This window comes from Ictidomys tridecemlineatus, chromosome 3, assembly GCF_052094955.1.
Source record: "Ictidomys tridecemlineatus isolate mIctTri1 chromosome 3, mIctTri1.hap1, whole genome shotgun sequence".
Lineage (NCBI taxonomy): Eukaryota > Metazoa > Chordata > Mammalia > Rodentia > Sciuridae > Ictidomys > Ictidomys tridecemlineatus.
The window spans coordinates 145475198-145494515 of record NC_135479.1 but is presented as its reverse complement, the minus strand read 5'-3'; the positions used below and the strand labels follow the sequence as shown (position 1 = coordinate 145494515).

The window sequence follows — 19318 nt, the reverse complement described above, 5'->3', positions numbered from 1 at the left end:
TGTGTGTGTGTGTGTGGAAGGAGGTTTGCCTGTCCCCATCAGACCAGGTGCTCCCTATCAGTGGCAAATAGGTTATACTTTAATTCTCTCCTGCTGACAGGAGCATTCCAGATGTGGGCAGCTGGGTGGGGGAGGAGGTGGCATGGCCAGTCCACACCAAATACTTCACTCAGGTTTTTTTTCCCCCCAGGAAGGAGGGAAGGAAAGGAAACAGAGCCAGAGCGGTAGACAATGGGGACAGTGGGGTTGGGGGCCTCTTCTAGTGTCTGTCTCTCCCCTGAAGCCCCTTGGGAAGGCACATGGCAAATGGAAAGGGGTGAGGGGGGAGAGAGTGGCCGGGCACAGCGCCGCGGTCCCGGGGGAGCCTTGGGAAGGGAGCCAGCCTCCTCTTATTAAACAGGCAAAGGGACCAGAGGGAAGGCTGTCTTTAAAACACCAAGCACGTCCTGAGCTCCGTGTGCAGCAAAGGCTTTGGACGGCGACTTTAAGAGAAAAATGACATTCTCCATGACGCGCCTGTGATTTTAATTATAGTCAATTCAATTACCCACTTTGTGGATTAACCACTGCCAGTGTTAACTCCAGACTGGCTTCTCCCGGCCTCCTAGAAAGGACAGGCGGTGGCAAGCGGAACAATACGCAGGCCACGGAGAAACACAGGTGGGCCCCCTTAACAGAAACCCAGGGGAGAGCGTTTAACCTTACAAACAGAAAACCCCGCCAGTCAGACTCTGGAACTGGCAGCTCCTCTGGGGTACTCAGGGGTTATTCACAGATCCGTCAGGTGTCAGGGGACAGGGAAACTCACAGCTGCAAGGTGGGAGGCCTGCCACTCAGTGAGGACTGAAGGGAAACGGCTGGGGGTCAGTGCTGGGCTGGGTCAGTGCAACTGTCCAGAACCAGCAGGGCCTCGTCACTCACCCCATGTGAACCGAGTCCCTACTGTGTGATCAGCCATGCTAGAGGTGCAAGGGGACCTGAGAAACAGTCCTGACTCCAGGCCAGCAGCCCTGGGGGACCAAAGGCCACCTTTAAGGAACGACATGAGGTAACTGAGTTCCCACAGGAAATACCCTTCCCTTTCTAAGCCCACAGCCTGGCTCTGTGCCGGGCACCACCCAGACCCACAAAAATTTGGTGAGCCCAGCATGTGCAAGGCCCTACGTTTGATCCCTGCACCCCACCCCCGCCCCACAAATGATAATTTGGTGAATGGATAGGAAAACCCAAAGCTGTCAGAATGGGGAAGTGGAGGGTGGAGTGGGAAGTCAGATTTGTCTAATTCACAGCTCAAGATCAAAATAGTCTCAGGGAACCCAGGCACCCAGGCTCTCCACCTACCCGCACCACACACACACACACACAATTTGCCTGACACAGACCAGCAAATGGTCCATTAGGAGCTGTCACAGGGGTCCCCCAACAGCCCTAGGAATTCTGTTCCTTCTGTCCCCTCACTTTAGTGACAACCACCAGCACTCCAGGGGCCATCAGATATCTGAGGGAATGTGCATTCTGTAGGCTTAGGACATTGCTAATTGCCTATAATCCACTTAAGGCTCCAAAGCTTCAGTGCAGAAAAGACAGCTGGAAACTTTCCCACTTGGAGAAGGGAAGTGGAACCCACACTTTCAAAGCGCCCCAGCCTCCCCACCCAGGAAGCCCCCAATTCTCATTCTTGTTTCCCCTTCGATCCCTCAAATCCCACTCCAGCCTTAAGAGTACTGATTGCTTTCTCTGCTCTGGTTTCCATCTCGTGGGGCCTCACTGACCAGGTGGAATCCCACAGGACAGGGTTGTATGTCCTCCTATTCAGGGTACGGGAGAGGACAGCACCTGATTGATTGCTCTATCACAAGCCGTGGAGTCAGGAGACAAACCTACCTTGAGGTTCTGCTCTGAGTCTTCCAGCCCTCACGCCTCAGTCTTCCCGTTTGTAAAAGGAGGTGACAATCTCCTTGCCCTGCTGGCTCTCCCCAGGGGGGTTAATATGAGGAGTAGGCCAATGTTGATCAGACTCAAGAACCCAGGGACCCTGAACACTATGCCTGCAGATTCCAGCGTGAGCCACGGCCACCTAGATGGTAGGTCCTGAAGTTTGAATGTGATGGTAGCACAACTAGAGACCCTCAAACTGGTTAATGGGAGAACATCCAGGCCTCCCTGGTGTCTGTGTTTTGCTTTTTGGATTATCATCAAATGTATACACTAATTTTAGAAACCATGAAGAACTTATGGACCCTTTGGAATATGTCCAGTGATTCACAAATCCCAGTTTGGGAAACACTTTAATAGGATACTCCCACGCTCTCCCTTGACACACAGGGCCCCCTTTCTGTGGGGGTTCCCAGGACTCCAAAGCCAGGCATCCCTGCAGCTGACTTAGAGCAAGAAGGAAGCCTTCCAGAACTCTCCAGGCTCCTCTGTATCCTCCCCTACAGAAGCCAAGGAACGGAGCCGATGCTTCCAGAACAGCACCGAGACCACCACCAAATCTTGCCACTCTCACCTGAGGCCCGTATGTAAGAATCCCAGCAAAAGACTACACTGGCCCCAGGAGGTGAATGAAGGGCCTGAATAAATTACCTGGAGACAAAAATCAGACCCCTCCCGCCCAATGTTACCTGTTCTTCTTAAAATATCTATCGGATGATGAGTCTCAGTACCCTAACAGGAAATGAACATCCCCGGGGCTTCCAGCAGCTGGGAAGACCCTGCTGAGGCCTGACCTCCTTTCTGACTTTGGGACAACCCTGTGGGATGCTCTCACCCTCAAAGGCCACGGTAGGGTGCTCCTTCAGGCCGCACAGCTGCTGCTCACCGCTGGACTCACTGGAGACCTCCTGGGAGCTGGAGAAGTGGGATACCAGCAGGGTGAGGCTGGGCAGCAGCAGAAAGATGACCAGGGGTCTCGGTGCCACCATGGTGGACACCTCTGCGGTCCCAGCTCCTGGAGACAGGCTGAGGAGAGGACCTGAAATGCAAAACTCAGTCTCACCAAGTGTTCCCTCCTTCAAGGCCCACTTCTCTCAATGTCCTTTAAAGACCCCCCACAGGGTTTGTAAAGATAGATTGGTATTGTATTTATGTTATTCAGAGTTTACTAGTAATAGAAAGTTATAGATCATATCTTGAAAGCTAATTTTCCTTGTAATGGTATTCTGGACAAAATTGACAAATTATAGAGATTTTTTTTCTATTATGATCCCAAATGGTTGAAAATTATTTTTAATGATAGAGGTGGTATTTAAGAGATTTTCATAAATAGAACTGGGGTAATAGGTAGCCAGCTGTAAAAACAAAACAAATAAAACTTAAACCCAAGACCTCACACCCTATACTAGGAAAAATTGCAATTGGATAAAAGATTTAAATGTTAAGGATAAAACCATAAAAGTACTAGAAGAAAATTTGGGCAGAATCCTTTGTATTTTAGAATGAAAAACCATGACTCGGGATCCAGAATCCATTAACAACTCTGACTACATTAAAAGCACAAACTTATGTATGATTATGTAACAACGAGCCCTACTATTGTGTATAATTATAATGCACCAACTTTAAACAATGGGGAAAAGCACAAACCTGTGCATGTCCCCCTCTCCCGAAATAATAACATTAAGTAAAATCAAAAGGCAAATGACAAATTGAAAAGAAAATTGCAATTCTTATTACAAACCAGAGACTAATATTCCTAATATATAAAGAACTCCTCAGAACCAAAAAGAAAAAGACCAAGAATTCAGTAGGAAAGTGGGTAAAAAATATAAATACAAACAGGGCTTAAAATACAAATGACACTTAACTTCACTCATAAGAAGAGCAGTACCAATTAACACTTAGGCTTCTCAACTATCAAGATAACAAAAATCCAAGTTAGACAACCACATTTTTTTTTTTTTTGGTGAATTTGTGGGGAAAGGGGCTAGTGTGTGCAAAATGGCATATCTCCGTAGAAGGTAGCCTGGGAGTATCTGGCAAAACTGCCCATGCATTTACCATTGACCCAGTAACCTATTTTGGAGGACTAGGCTTGTCATCCTCAAAGTGAGGGGTCTGTAGACAAGTGTGGCTTCACAGTGTAATGGCTCTCAGTGAGATGGTTGCAGAAATGTGACAGTCAGGTGCTGGGGTCATAGTGCAGTGGTAGAGCACCTGCCTGGTGTGTGTAAGGCACTGTGTTCAATTCTCAGCACCACATATAAATAAATATTCATTGACAACTAAAAAAAATGAAAAATAAAGAAAGTGAAGATCAGTATTTAAAACCTTTATAGTAATTAAAGTAATGTTTATGTGTATTAAAAATATTTGGAGCTCAGGGTACAACTTGGGGGTAAAATGCTTGCATAGCTTGCGTAAATCTCTGGCATGATCCCTGGCACTGCCAGAGAGAGAGATTGAGAGAGAGAGAGAGAGAGAGAGAGAGAGAGAGAGAGAGAGAGAGAGAGAGCGCGCAGAATATTTGGGCTTGCATTTTGCATGTTGTTTTTTCAATTCTCTTCTCTAGTAATTTACTTTTATTGAATTTTACATAAGTATCCATCTGCGACAGATTGCAAATTGAAAAATCAAACTTGCTCTGTCACCACAGATAGTTAGGAGCAAAAATAGACTACAGAGGCACCTGCACATGTGCAAAGTAACTTATGTATGAGATTATTCACTGTGGCAGTCTTTGAAATGATAGAAAGACAAAAAAAAAAAAAACACCCAAATATCTAAAAACAGGCTGCTTAATTAAGCTATGGTGCATCTTTTAATGGAGTACTATGCAGCTGTGAAAAGAATGATTTTCTCTTCTATGATATGAAAGGTTGGACTAGATCAGGGGCTTATGACAAACCATGAAATGAATCAGAATCACTTCCTCTGGGGGAAGAGGCCTGGGTTGGCAGGTGAGGGTTCCAAAGGTGAGATCCAAAGGACCAGAAGCCCCTGTGGTTGTTTCCCACTCCAGGACCTTTGCTCCTAACTCTTCCTCTCTCTTCTACCTCCCTCCAGGTCTGGAAAATAACAGTGAGATTCTTTTCCTCCTGCCTTAGGCAGGAGGAAAAGAATCAATGAAATGGGTTGATATTCATCATTTGACTTGCTGCAAGACCTCAAGGAAATCACGACAGACACAGCTGGTCTACCCTGCCCTGTCTAGCACCCCACAAGGAATTAGTTCCCATAACCCCTCTTTGATCCCCTCATCCTCAGGCACAAACACACACATTCTCTGCACACCCCAGAGGGGCCTGGCCACTCCTCTCGGTAGACACACAGAGAAGTTGAGTCCAAACTTTTTCACACTGTCACGTAGAGTTTGTCTTGGTGCTAGGCAGAGTCTTCTTGCCATATGAGGTTTGGCTCTTCTGTCTCAGCCTTGGTGCCCACCATAATTGTTCCCCAACACTGGTCCTTGACCTCTCAAACAGGGCCACAGGAAGTGGAGAACAGGGTACCAAAGGGTAAGAGCAACCTTCTGGAGCCAAACAACCTGAGGTCAAATCCCAGCTCTTCTTCTTACTAACTGTGTGACTCTGAGAAAAATACATAACCTCTCCCTGCCATAATTTCCCCAAATTGGGAATGATAATGACAATAACCATTTCACCAGCAGCTGTGAGGATTACAGGAGTCACTGCCATTAAAAGACCTAGAACAGTTCCCCACAGAGTGAGCAATCAACTAGTGTGAGCCAACCTGCTGCGGGCGGGAGGGGGACACGGGAGGGTTCCCTTGGGCCCTTTGACATTGGGCTGGATACTTCCATGGGCACCTCCAAGTCTGCTCTCTCCTTCCAGAGACCCCTTCATGGACTGCGTCCAGGCCTCCTTTTCCTCCATCTGGGTTTGACCAATGGAGCTGGAGGAGAAAGCAGTGGGAGTTGGCTTTCAGGCCAGGGCTCCCATGTGCTCCTGTGCTTCCAGGTTTCCCAAACTCTCCCTCCCCTTCCCTTCAGAACCAGGGGTGGTACCACCCCCCCGGGGTGACCAGCCCCAGGTACTGCACAGTGAGCATCCTATATGGTCCCCTACGGGCTTCCATACCCTGTGAGCTCACCATCTGCATCCTGCGGGGAGCCTTCTGATACAGCACCTCATCAGGAACTCAAATATCATCCTTTGAGATCTTGGCTTGGGCTTTTCTCCCATTAACCCCCAAGGACATCTAAGCTGGCAAGACACCTGTCCTCCCTCATCATCCTCAGCTCCCCTCCCAGGCTTCCCTTCCTCCCACCCAGGTCTGACTACCACAGAGCCTAGGAGACACAGGGCTGGCACTCTGGGACCAGATCCTGAGCCCAGGGGCGTGAATTAAAAGAACATCCTTGGCCCCTTCTCCTCCTTGAGTCCCCTAAGTCCTGCAGCAGAAGTTCCATTCTCATTATGGTGTTTATGCAAATATGTCCTCCAAGTCCTTCCTGAATCAATAATTGCTAAATTAATATCGTGTGTCCACCTGGTCCTCAGCACAGCATGTCTGTCTGCTGTTTCTGAAGAGAAGGGACTCAGGGGACATGATGGAGGCAGGGCAGGGAGAAGGTCAGGTCCTGGATCCGGGATCTCCTCTCCTCAGTTACCTTCCCTCTGGGTGAGGGAGGAGAAAAACAGAGAGAGGCACCTGGACACACACACAGCACACCCCAGAGTTACCCAGAGGCTGCAGGCCACAGGAAAAGCCTGCACTCAGGTCAGTCCCCGTCATCAGGAGCTGGAGACTCACACTTGGACCTATTTTGCCATCACTTCAAGGACCTCCTTCCCTCATGCAAGAGAGGTAGTGGGCCCTAAGAGGGGTGGGAAGCAGGGTCAGAGGAGCAGAACAGCTAGGAAGGGGCTGAAGTGTGGGGTGCCGATGGCCAGAGCACAGTGAGCCAGGGCGGGCGGCTTAGCAGATTTCAGCAGAACTCGGGTTGGGGGACACCCTAAGAAAAGAGTGGACAATTCTCACATCACTGAGTGGTACCAGGTCTGACCTTTTGGATTTTATTTTTATTGTTGTTTTGGAACCGGGGACTGAACCCAGGGACACTCTACCACTGAGCTACATCCCCAGCCCTTCTCACTTTTTGAGACAGGGTCTCACTTGAACTTGTGATCCTTCTGCCTCAGCCTCTGGAGTAGCTGAGATTACAGACATGCACCACTATGCCTGACAAAGCTCTAGATTGTGTGTGTGTGTGTGTATGTGTATGTAAGTGCAAATGTGTAGGGATGACTTTCCAACTTCCAAGAATTCCCCATCTTTGGAAATTATCTGCCCTGGGTCTGTGGCCAAAGGGGTAGGCCTCAGCAGTCTTTTCTGTACCACGTGATCCTCACCCCACGCTGATGCAGCAGGGTAGGCATGTGATATAAATAGACCAATCATGTGCTCTCTCATAGCAATTTGGGAGCACAACCTCAAGTCAGTCTTTGCTAAAGAAACTAGAAGGGAGCTGGAGGGTGGTCCTCTTCCACAGGCCACATAGATGAGAACAATCTGAAGATAGAGACCGGTGACAGGAGACGGGAGAAACTGTCTGGGATGCTGACAGCCTTGAGTTCCTAGTTCTGGCCCTTTCCTGAGGTCTGGCAACATTCTACTTGCGTGAGCCACCCCCTCCAGGTCTGATAACGTGGAAGTGAGAGGGCGGCCCGTGGGGAGAAGGTCCTGTTCTTGCTTGAGCCAGCTGGGTTGTATCTGAGCAGGACTTGCTAGGGCGCTGCCTCCTGTGCGTGTGTTCTTGCCGCCCTCCTTTGTGGAGCACTCTCTTCACCATTGAGGGGCAGGGCATGTGTCCTGTGGAGACCTCTCCTGCCCTCCAGACAGAGGTGGCCAGTGAGGAAGGTGAGAGGTGCCTGAGGAAGCTGCGAGGGGGGTGTGGGTTTCCATTAGCCGTGTGCTCTTTAACCTCCAGAGAAGGATGGTGGTGCAGGAAGGCAGACGCAGGCCGCCTGATGACACAGAGTCAGTCTCCTCTGCCTACCTCCAGGCTTCTTTCCCAGACTTGACTCTTTTTTTATTTTTTCTTTCCTAATTCTGGGCTTTGAACCCAGGTCCTCGAGCAGGCTAAGCACATGCTCTACCATGAGCCCTGCATTCCGGTGCCTCTCGTTTCTTTGTCTGTAAAGTGGGGGGAATAACACCCATCTCTAGGAGTTGTTGCAGGATTAAATAAATTATTTTGTTGAACAGCTTGGAATAGCACCTGCCCTGAAGTTCGTGCCGACTGTCATTATTATTACTAGAGATGAATACACCCCTAATTTGTTTAAACGCTATTTTTTTTCAGGTCTCAATTATCATTAGACAAACACCATTTCTATCCAAATACGGCTTGGTTTCTTATACTTACATTATAAGTATAAGAATATACAAATATTCCTAAGACAAATAAAAATTTCTATTTCTAATAAGTGTGCCTGATCTGATGTTAAAAAAATCTCCCTTTCTCCACCAGCAGAGCATAGCAAGAAGCCATCCAATTTTCCTGATGGTTATACAGTACAACAGAAAGCCCCGAGCTTGGGAGAATGCAAAACCAGGGTGCAAAAGTCTCAGGTCATCACCTCTGACTAAGACTAATAATTCCTTGCCTTAGAAAGAATGCTTTGAAGCGCAGAGTAGGCCTATTATAGAACCCATTCCTGTAAGTTGATTGGTATAGACAAAACATTCAGCCAACTACCATTCATTTCTATGATACTTCACTGAGAACTGAACACCTACTATGTGCCAGGCCCTATACAGTGGGGAAGCAGAGGTGGGAGAGGCTCAAATGACAAAAGCGTGCTCCCTGCCTGCAAGGAGCTTATAGTTTAACGGTGTGTCCATGAAGGGCAGGGCCAGTGACCTGGGACCTGGGGTCACAGGGGACACAGTCTGTCTTCACTCTGTCTCTGGCTGCTTGTCACTGGCACGGTGGTGGCAGGGTGCTCTGGGAGTGGGGGAAGGCAGAGCGGCACCAGCTGACTCCAGCTATTTTGGGAAACCCTGAGACACGAGGAAAGCACTTTCCCGAATCTTAGGCCAGAGCTTCTCTTGCTTTTGCTGACGCTGCTGTCCCAATTCCTTGGGTCCTTGCTTTGGGTCACTCGAACGGAGCTTGGAGGCACGGGAGGCGTGTGCTTGTGTAGAGAGAAGGCACCTCAACGCAGGCACCCTGGAGGGCTGCTCGCCTGCTCTGGGACTTCTCGGGCTTGTTTTCCCGGCACAGATAGTAAGAAGAGGATTGGCTGGAACCCGGGGAAGGGGTGGAGTCTCAGGAGGATAGTGAGGGAGAGCGAGGGAAGGGCAGACAGCAAGGCTAGGCCTCTGCCCTTCATGCTGGGGTGAAGGATGAGGGAGACAGAGACTCTGAGTGTGTGTTAGCGCTGTATCCCCCCTCAACAGCACAAACTGGCCCCCAATAGGCTCTCCTTGAACAACCATGCCCTCCCCTGCTTTCCAGAGGGCCCCTCCAGCATGAGGAGGAATGAGGGGTCGGGGGTCCCAGCTCTGCAGCAGTTCACAGTCCAGTGAGACCAAAGCATTGGAAGATCAGCAGGAGAAGCTGATGAGGGGGTCCTATGGGGTACAAGATGCCATGTGAAAATGGAAGTGAGAGGGCTGCCCGTGGGGAGGAGGCCTGAGATGCTCATAGTAGAAGGCAGACCTCAAACAGGGCCTTGCTTCCCCAGCCCAGGGCCAAGGACATTCAGATTGAGGGGACAGCATGGGCAAAGACTTGGCCCTGGACATCCTGAGATAATCCACAGAAGCTTGCGATGCAGGCAGAGGGAGAAGAGTCTGGAAACTGGGGCCAAGTTCATGGTGAGACTTAAGAACAAATCTAAAGCTCCGGAAGGTTTTTTGTTTGTTCGTTTGTTTCCTGCAGTGCAGGAGGACCCAGGGATAGTTGGGGACACTGGAAGGACACAGTCAAGTCTGAACATTAGAAAGTCAGATGGCAATAGGCATTGGGAGGGAGGGGTAGAGTAGGCTGCTTGTCCTAAGGCACTCGAATTGGAACTGGGCACTTTCTCATTCAAAAGAGCCCAGTGTCACACTCAAAACATGGCTAGATCTCTTGTACCCATTTTGGAGGATGCACCAGCTCTGCTGGGCCCCGTAGAGGCAAGGAGAAGGGAACTGGAGGTCCAGGTCAGAGGCCGTGTTGGCCATGAAACCGTACCCAGACAGGAACAGGAGTACCCCTCAAATTGCTGCTGACAGGAAGGCCCCCTTCCAGAACAAGCAAGGACCTCTTCTCTTTTTAGAGGGAAAAAAAAATGATGTTACCAAACGAAAAAAGACAACTTATAACCCTAAAGATAAGGGTTCAAGTAAAAACGACTAAAGCAGATTGAGCACACTCCTGTCACTGTACTGAGCTCTTGACCTGCAAGATACCATGGCAAATTTGTAAGAAAGCTGCTCACAATGGAGTTTCATTCAGTCATAAAGAAGAATGAAATCATATCATTTGCAGGAAAATGGATGGAACTTGAGAACATTGTATTAAATGACATCAACCAAACCAGAAGGTCAAGGGTCCTAAGTTTTCTATCATATGTGGATAAAAAGGAAAAGAAAGGCTGAGGGAGGAGCAGTCTCATGAAAATCAAAGAGAGATCAGTAGAATAGAGGAAAAGAAGAGGTGGGGGAGAAGGGGAGGGAAAATACTGGGGAATGATATTGACCAAGTTATATTGTTCTGTTATGTTAACATGTACGAATGTTAACAACAAATCCCATCATTGTGAACAACTATAATATGCCAATTAAAAATATGAAAAAAAATAGAAAACTGATAATCATTTTCAGTTGACAGAGAAGAAAGTCAGGTGATTGAGCTGGGGGCACCGGCCACAGGTCCCAGCACCAGTGAACAATGGAGCTGGGATGTGAACCCCATAGTGTGGGCCACTCCACTCTAAGGACACACTGGGCCCTGGTCCTGTGGACACCTTCCACAGCCCTGGCTCCACATCTCTACAAGCAGCCTTCGGAGTTTAATTTGGTTTCCTGAGTGGGCTTTCTTTGCAGGGAGAGTGCTTTCTGGCTATAAATTATTAAACTGACTTCCTGTTGCAAATCAGCCTCCTGTGAGTTTAGACTGTGGGAGCCACTTTTTCCAGATCCTGAGAGGCCCTGGAGAAACAAATTCCAGAGGTTCCCGATGGACAGCCTAGGGCAGAGTCCAGAGTGGAAGCCGGCCTGCTGACCGCCACCCCAGCCCAGGCCCAAGAGCCAGGGCCCAGGGTGGGTAGGAGTGAAGGACATGCTTCCTCTGGTCCCCACCCCAAGCTCTACCCAGGAAGATTTGGGGGAAAGGACCTCAGGCGGGTCCTCCTCTCGGGGACCCCTCCCTCCTGGCCTCCACTCAAATTCTCTCCTTGGCTGCTTTCCTGGGAAGAGGGGAGAAAAAGAGAAGGAAAAGAAAAGAGGAAATAGAGGGGGAAACCCAGAGTGGCGAAGAATGTATCCGTCTGTGGTTTGGCAGCAGAAAAAGGTATGGGGGCGTCCTCCCTCCCCCATGCAAGCCTGGGCCCCTGGAAGTCCCCACAAGGCTTCTCCCAAGGCAGGCAGGGAAGGAGTCTTCCCACCAGCCCATCCCTCACCACTTGGGGGGCCAAGTTTAACCAAACTCTGCACAAAGATAAAATTGAGATGCAGATTCCTTCCCTTTGCTCTGAATACAGCAGATTGGATACGGATTTTCCTCTTTTCTTCCCAGTTAGACGGACTGGGGCCCAGAGGGAAGGTTGGGACCAGATGGAGGAGGGGTAGAAGAGGCTCAGAAAGCTCCGGAACCTGGAGGGTGAGGGTGTGGGGATGCCTTTCCCCTGCCCTTTCCCAGGGGCAAGCTCATTCCTGCCTCTGAATTCTGGGCCCTGCTAAGGGTGGGGGCTGGGCTTTCCCCTCTTCTATACATTCCTAGAAACTTCCAAGTTATGCATTTGTCCCATCAGTTTTTGGAAGTCCTTCCTGCAGTTGCACCCACACCTTTCTGAGTGCAATTAAACCCAAAGGGACAAGGTGGGGAGGTGGGAGATAAAAGAAAGTTTAACAAGAAGGGCTCTTACCGGCCATTCGCAATTGAAGAAATTGAGACTTTGGAGAGAATATCCAGTTTAAGATTAGATAGGGAACTAGTGGCAGAGCTGAGACTAAGTAATAACGACAACCATGTTATTATGTATTAACCGGTACTCTGTGTTGTCTGTCATTTTAATCCACAAGAACCCCATGGATTAGGCAGGTACTACTGTGATCCTCATTTTGTGGATGGGGAAACTGAGGCACGATCCAGTTAAGTAACTTGCAAAAGGTCAAACTGGCCGGGCGTGGCAGCGCATGCCTGTAATCCCAGCAGCCCAGGAAGCTGAGGCAGGAGGATCATGAGTTCAAAGCCAGACTCAGCAATTTATCGAAGCCCTAAGCAACTCAGTGAGATCCTGTCTCAAAATAAAATGTAAAAAAAAGGGCTGGGGGGCTGGGGATGTGGCTCAAGCGGTAGCGCGCTCGCCTGGCATGTGTGCGGCCCGGGTTCGATCCTCAGCACCACATACAAACAAAGATGTTGTGTCCGCCGATAACTAAAAAATAAATATTATCTCTCACTCTCTCTTTAAAAAAAAAAAAAGAGAGACACAATCAAAAAAAAAAAAAAAAAGGGCTGGGCATGTGGCTCAGTGGTTAAGCACCTCTGGATTCAATCCCCAGTATCAAAAACAACAACTACAACAAAAAGTCAAACTGGTAGATCTAAACCCAGAGTTGGTCTCAGCATACCACACAGGACTCCGCCACTCAGAAAACAGCTTTAACGGACACAAAACCTTGGGAGTGGAGCCTGGGCCACCCCAGGGATCCTTGCAGGAGATGAAGTCTCCTGAGCACTCTCTACAGTTACTCTGCACTCCTGACCATGGAGCCCAGAGTCGCTTCTCTGAACAGGACATGGGGACTAAAGGTCAGAACTGAAATCAAAATCAAGAGCACGCAGGGAGTGTCCCCCTCACTTGGGAAAAGAGACGAGTGTAATGTCCTGAGGTCAGCTTTGTAGGAGAAGATGGGCCTGTGCGGGAAGGAGCACCAGAGGTGCGGGGACAGACCTGATGAGGAAAGGACATGGCCGAGGGCCACTGCCAGGCCAGGCCTCGCACAGCTGCAGTGTGGCCTGAACCAGGTGAAGAGCATGAGTGGTTCCTGCCTTGCACAGATGGGCCCGGCGGTGGGTGCCACCAAGGTGATATGATGATGAGAAGGGTTTCATTTCCCGTTTCCCAAATGTTCTGTAATATTTTATTGTTTTTGCAAGGAAAAGAAAACAAAGGAGACTTGCCTACTTTAATTACTGGAATTAAATGCTGAGGACGTTGCCAAACACACACCCGCTTATCTATTCATTAGAGCGGCCTCCTGCCTCCTCCCCACGGGCAGGCGCTCGCCTCGAAAACATTCTGCTATCAGATATTCCGGGGCTGTGGAAAATGGAAACTGCCTTTGAAAACATGCCTACAGCTCAGAAACAGATGCAAATCCAGTGACAGGCTTGCCTTTTCCTGAGTTTCCCCGGAAGACTCCCTCACTCAACGTGAACCTTCGCAGGGGGGGGCCATTTCTATTCCCTGAGCAACGTCCAGAGAGCTAGTCCTATCATTCAAAGAGCTCCAAAAGACATGGGTGGTGGCACAACAGTATGAATGTCCTTCATGCCACTGAAGTACCCTTAGCAGTTCAAATGGGTGGATGGGAGTGTAAAATTTACCTGGTAGAGACTCCAGGTAAAACAAATGGCAGTTACTCAAAAAATTAAATGTAGAATTATCCTATGATTCAGCAGTTCCACTTTTGGATTTGTATCCAGACGAACTGAAAGCAGAACATTGAAGAGATAGCCCCCTCCAAAGCAGCATTATGTATGATAGTCAAAAGGTGCAAGCATCCTCCAAGAGATGGACAAATAAATGGATAAACAAATGAGGTATAAACGTACAGTGGAATATTATTCGGCCTTTAAAAAAGGAGGAAATTAGCTGGGTGCGGTAGCACACACCTGTATTCCCAGTGATTTGGGAAGTGGAGGCAGGAGGGTGGTGAGTTCGAAGTTAGCCTCAGCAATTTAGGGAGCTCTATGAAACTTAGTGAGACCCTTTCTCAAATAAAACATAATAAAAAGAACTGGGGATGTGGCTCAGTGGTAAAGTGCTCCTGGGTTCAATCCCAGGTACACACACACACAAAAAGGAAGAAATTCAGACACATGCTACAACCTGGATGAAACTTGAGGCATTATAGAAAGTAAAAGAAAACAGTCATAGAAAGATTACTACTGTGCGGTTCCACTTATATGAGGTATCAAATCCATAGAGATAGAAAGCAGAATGGTGATTGCCAGGTGCTGGGGGCAGGGGAAGTTATGGTTTGATGGGTGTAGAGTTTCCATTATGCAGAATAAACAGAGCTCTAGAGATGAATGGTGTGATGGTTACGTAACAATGAGTGTTCCCAACTACTGAATTTTAAAATGGCTAAGATGACAAATTTTATTATATACGTGTATATATATATATATATCTCATTACTATACTATACATATGCATATATATTTAGTATATGTACTGTAAATCAACTTTTAAGAAGAGCTCTTAAAATACACTGGGCTGAGATCCCTGGAGGTGTGCTAATGACTCGTAGATGATGGGGTCTTTTTTCTGCTCTCACTCAGTCCTTCACCCACTGCCAGCCCCTTGCCCTCCCTCTGTGCACACTGACTCCTGACCAGTGGGTGAAGCCAGCTCTTTACTGCCCATCCCCACCTTGACCATCTAGCTGGGGCATCAGGAGATGGAGTGAAGCTATGGGCGTCCAAGACAAGGCCCAGGAGAGGCTGAAACCACCCACTGAAGAGGGAGGACTCTAGAATCCATGGCCGTTTGATGAGGCAGGCACAAGAGACACAGACAGGTGTGGGCAGGGCTGCCCAATGGAGCAGGAGGCTGCCCACTGGATTCCTTTCCTGTTGCTGCTGACACAAATTACCATAGACCTGGCGGCTTACGACAGCGCACGTTATTATCTTACAGTCCCAGGGGCTAGAAGTCTGCCCCAGGGCTCACAGGGCTGAAGGCAAGGTGCTGGCAGGCAGCTCACTTACCTGGGTGCTCTAGGAGGGGATCCCTCTCCTCTTCTCCAGCTTCCAGAGGCCGCCCATGCTCCATCATCAAAGCCAGGAGCATCGCCTTTCTCTAACCTTCTCCCGTAGCTAAGCTCTGGCTCCCTGGGACCACAACGGAGGAAGCCTGCCACTGTGAGGACCCATGGGATTGCACGGGGCCCACCCAGTTCATCCAGCAAAACCCCTCCACCTCCAGGTCCTTAATGGAATCACATCCACAGAAGTCTCTCTTGCCATGTAAGGTGACATATTCACGGTTTGGTTCCGGGGATAAAGCTGGGGGCCTCTTTGGAGGCTGTTATTCTGCCTGCCACACCCATCACAGGTCTCCAACCCCAGGGTAAACACCTTTCTGGCATCCAGAGAGTCATCTGTGCCTGAATTTCTGAGAAGGAGGAGCAGTGGTTGATAACCGTCCCCAGCAAGTTAAGTCACATGGTGACAGAGAGGAGAAAAGGCCACGGTGGAGGGAACTATCAGGAAACGTGGATGTGCAGCCTGAGGGGGTGGAGGGAGAGGGAGGACCAGAGACGCAGAAATACCAGGCACAGGAAAGTGTGACAGTCTGTCCCGTGGGGAAGGGACTGCCACAAGGGGCAGGTTATAGGAGAGACCTTACAGGTGAACCACACTGCAACCGAAAATTCATGAACACTCGCACAAGAGTTATTCCAAAGGGTGATCATTATTCACTTCCCCAAAGGATTTTCCAAAGCATTCTCCAAGTAACAAGTTGCACTGTGTTCTTAAAATAGGATTTGCACCCGATTTTTCAGTAACACATAAAGGGATGCTTGTAAATCTATGGAAATGAAGTGAGACCAGTAACATCTGCTGATTGCCTTCTGTGCTGCCGGTGTCACCGGGAGACGGAAGGAACCACCGACTGGGAGACGGGCTCCGAGCACATGCGCGCGCGCACACAAGCACACCCGTGGAAATCATCCCACTAATTCCTCTGGGCATTCCTACACTCACTTCACATGAGAACAAACCAAGGCTAGAGAAGCAAGGGACAGGTCCTATCAAGAAACCGAGTTTGGAGCTGGTCCAGAACTCTCTCGCTCCAAAGTCCTCTGTTCTTTGGCCTCTCCATAGACAGGAGATATTTTCAAGGCAACAAGGAGTTTCATGTTCGTGTCAGCGACAGAAGTTGCAGTCTGACACTCACGCTCACGGGGTGTGAACACAGAACATTCAGGGAGGTGGCTTTCCTAGTGGCCATTTCTGGGATGATACTGAAACTTTCAATTAGGGACAAAGCTTAGTTTTTAGGGCTAAGACTCCAAGGAAGAGGTAAAATGCCACGATGGAGTGGGTGACTTCACGTCTTGTTGGGGAGCCAGCTGCGGTGGGGGAGGAGGAAGAAGAAACCCAGGGCACAGAATAAGGGCTTTGGCCACGTTTGACTTCCCCGGCCACATGTCCTTCTGGAAACACTACTCGTGCTTCAAAACAGGTGACGCAGAGAAAAGCGCCAGGAGGTAGTTAGCGGACCCTCTGCCTGCTTCTCTGCCACCATATGTCCAGGTCCCCTCCAACCTCCCTGTTGGCCCTAACTTTCCTTTCTGATTCTTCCTCCCAAATGTGTGGTTCTCCAAGGCTCTTTTCTCAATTCCCTCTTCTCTCGCCCTGGCTCCTTTTGAGTGGCTTCAGCCTCCATCTGTCCACTCTAGGCAGGGCTCTCACTTCCCCTGCTCCATCAGCTACACAGATCCCAGCCCCTCTTTCTGGAGAACTCTAGACCACAAGGCCACCTCCATCTCAGTGTCAGGCACGCAGGCATTACTGGTACAGCCTGCCCCACGTGAATTTGTCATCTCTGTGCTCTCACCTGCTCCTCCCACCTTTCCCACTTCTGCCAGTAGCCCTACAACCCTCTCTGGGGTCAGGATTCACATCTCAGTGTTCCTAGGTTCTCCTGGCCTGCATCTCCCACACCCCGTCCACTGTCAAGTCCTGTAAGTAACTTGACCCTCAACAGTGGTTTCCAAACTCTGATGTCCTCAGGACTGGCAGGTGACACAGGAGCCAAGCAGATGGGGCCATGCAGCCCCCTCCTCCAGCTGATTATTGTGAGGACACAGACCCCGGCCTGTCCATTCTTATAGAAAATCCACACATCTGGAGTTGCATCAAATTCCCTCATGTTTAAATGCTGGCGACCATTTGCATTTTTTGAAATCCGTACAGGCGCCAAATAAAACATGTCTGTCTGGGCCTCTAGACGTCTATCTGTCTCCCAATGGTCCTTTTCTCTGTTCCCACTCCAATATGCTAGTGTGTCCACACCTCCCTCCTGGGCAATGGAGGTGCTCTGGAGGGTCTCCCTGGCTTACTTTCTCCCCCCACTCTCCACTGGTCTCAGGCTCTTCAGCTTTCAACTCCAGGCCCTCCTGAGGTGGAGAGAATGGTAAGGTACGGGAGATGGAAAGGAGAAGGCTGATGCCAGTCAGGGTGACAGAGCCATTAATTAACAGAGTTAAACATCTGGTGTTTAATTAACACCCTTCCTCTGCTTTCATTCTCCCTCCCATTAACTTTCCCAGGGGGCTCCACGGTGGGTAAGCTGAGCAGAAACCAGGAGAACTGATTCCTGGCTGAGTCAGGGGAGGGATGGAGAGGGGCCTGGGCTTAGTCCCTCTGTGCTGAAGGACAAGAGGACAGTAGCATAGATCTCTGAGAACAGGCTAGGAAGAAGCAAGTTTATCTTTCAGCAAGAGGAAGATGATTATCCCAGAAGTTTCTTGGGCAGGAGCTGGGGCCAGAGGCTTGGTGCCTAGGTTTGTACAAGGAAGTCCACAGCTCTCCTGTGGCTAATACTGCTGCTTGCCTCTATGATATTATTCTCCATTTCCTCGATAACAAACCCCTGGTCACACAGAGGGGCCACATTCCTACCCCTGGTGGGACTCTGGTCTCCCTAGTCTCTTCTGCAGTCATCAGTGCTCATGTGCATGTTCTGGCCAGTGAGGAATAAGCAAAGATCTTCTGTAGATTCAGGGAAGGTGATGACCATCCTTAGGAGAGAATAGGCTTAGTGGGCATCAATCGCTTTCCTCTCTCTACCTTCTGCCTTGCATTTGAGTGTGTTGTCTTGAGCAGCAGCCAGGATTTAACCATGAAAGAAGGCAGGAGTCAAACCAAGAGAGTCACAGAATATCCTCATGCTGTTGAGACAGTGAGCCAAGACTGGAGCCTTGGGATGTGCAGACCCTGGATATAAGGACAGCAAAGTGGACCTCAGCATGGGCAGTGGAGGTCTGAGGGAGGCCCCTCAGTTTTGCCACCCCGGCACCAAACACAGAGCTTGCTGTGCAGTGGGAGTTTAGTTAACACAGGTTTGTATGAATAAATTCATGAATGGAAGGATGTGCCACTTCTTGGCACAAGTTGTCCCAGTGATTACCAGCTGGTAGGAAGGAACTCTAGAAGCCACCTTGAATCCAGCTGATTAAACATCCAGCCATCCTGGAATAGTCTCTCCTGCAGAAGTTCCCCCACCCCAATTCCCCAGTTCCTGTGATGCCCACCAACCCTCTTAATGGGCACTTAATCATACCTTCCTGATGGCCTCAAAGCTGCTCCCTGGTTTGATTCTAAGCCCCCTGGTACAGACATCACCATCCTTTTTAAGCCCCAGAATCTACCAGTGTCTGGAACACTGAAGGCACTTGAGAAATGTTTCCATTTGAGACACATGCTTGGGAAGGGTGCTAAGAGGTTGACGATTTAAAGGGCAACTCAGAGAAGAGCTCCCTCAGCCCCACCCCCCGGCCCCCAGAAAATAGAGCCTAGATGTCTACAGGACGGTCTGAAATTTCACTATTAGACATGGACTCCTTTGACAAGGTGAGTCACCTCAAGTAAACACTTGGCCACTCTGAGCCAGTTTTATATAGGAGGAATCGTAATAATAAGGCCTGTTTCACAGTGCCATTGTAGAATCAAGTCAGTATGAATACTCAGCGTAAAATGATCATTATAATAAGGCTTTAAGAGTGATCAGTCTTGGAAGAATCATCTCAGGAATTATTCACCTTGGAATACAATTTCGTATAGAGTAGTCAGGAAGTGTAGATTTCCCTTTCCCAACCATCTCACTGATGGCCTCTATTCTATCTTCAAAAGTATGAAAGTGCTGGGTTTCTGTTCTCGAGACTAAAAGGCTCAGGGGTC

The 19318-nt window shown here is 49.2% G+C and overlaps 1 protein-coding gene across 5 annotated transcripts in view; it reads right to left on the bottom strand.

Annotated features, from left to right (window-relative positions):
- The window catches only part of Sema5b (semaphorin 5B), a 117431-nt gene that overhangs the window by 37903 nt on the left and 60210 nt on the right, over positions 1-19318 (bottom strand). For all 5 annotated transcript variants that reach the window (XM_040270270.2, XM_078044117.1, XM_040270272.2 and 2 more), the window contains exon 2: positions 2771-2974. In XM_040270270.2, coding sequence (XP_040126204.2) covers positions 2771-2924 — 154 coding nt within the window. In that variant the 5' untranslated portion in view covers positions 2925-2974. The remainder of the gene's footprint in view (positions 1-2770; positions 2975-19318) is intronic.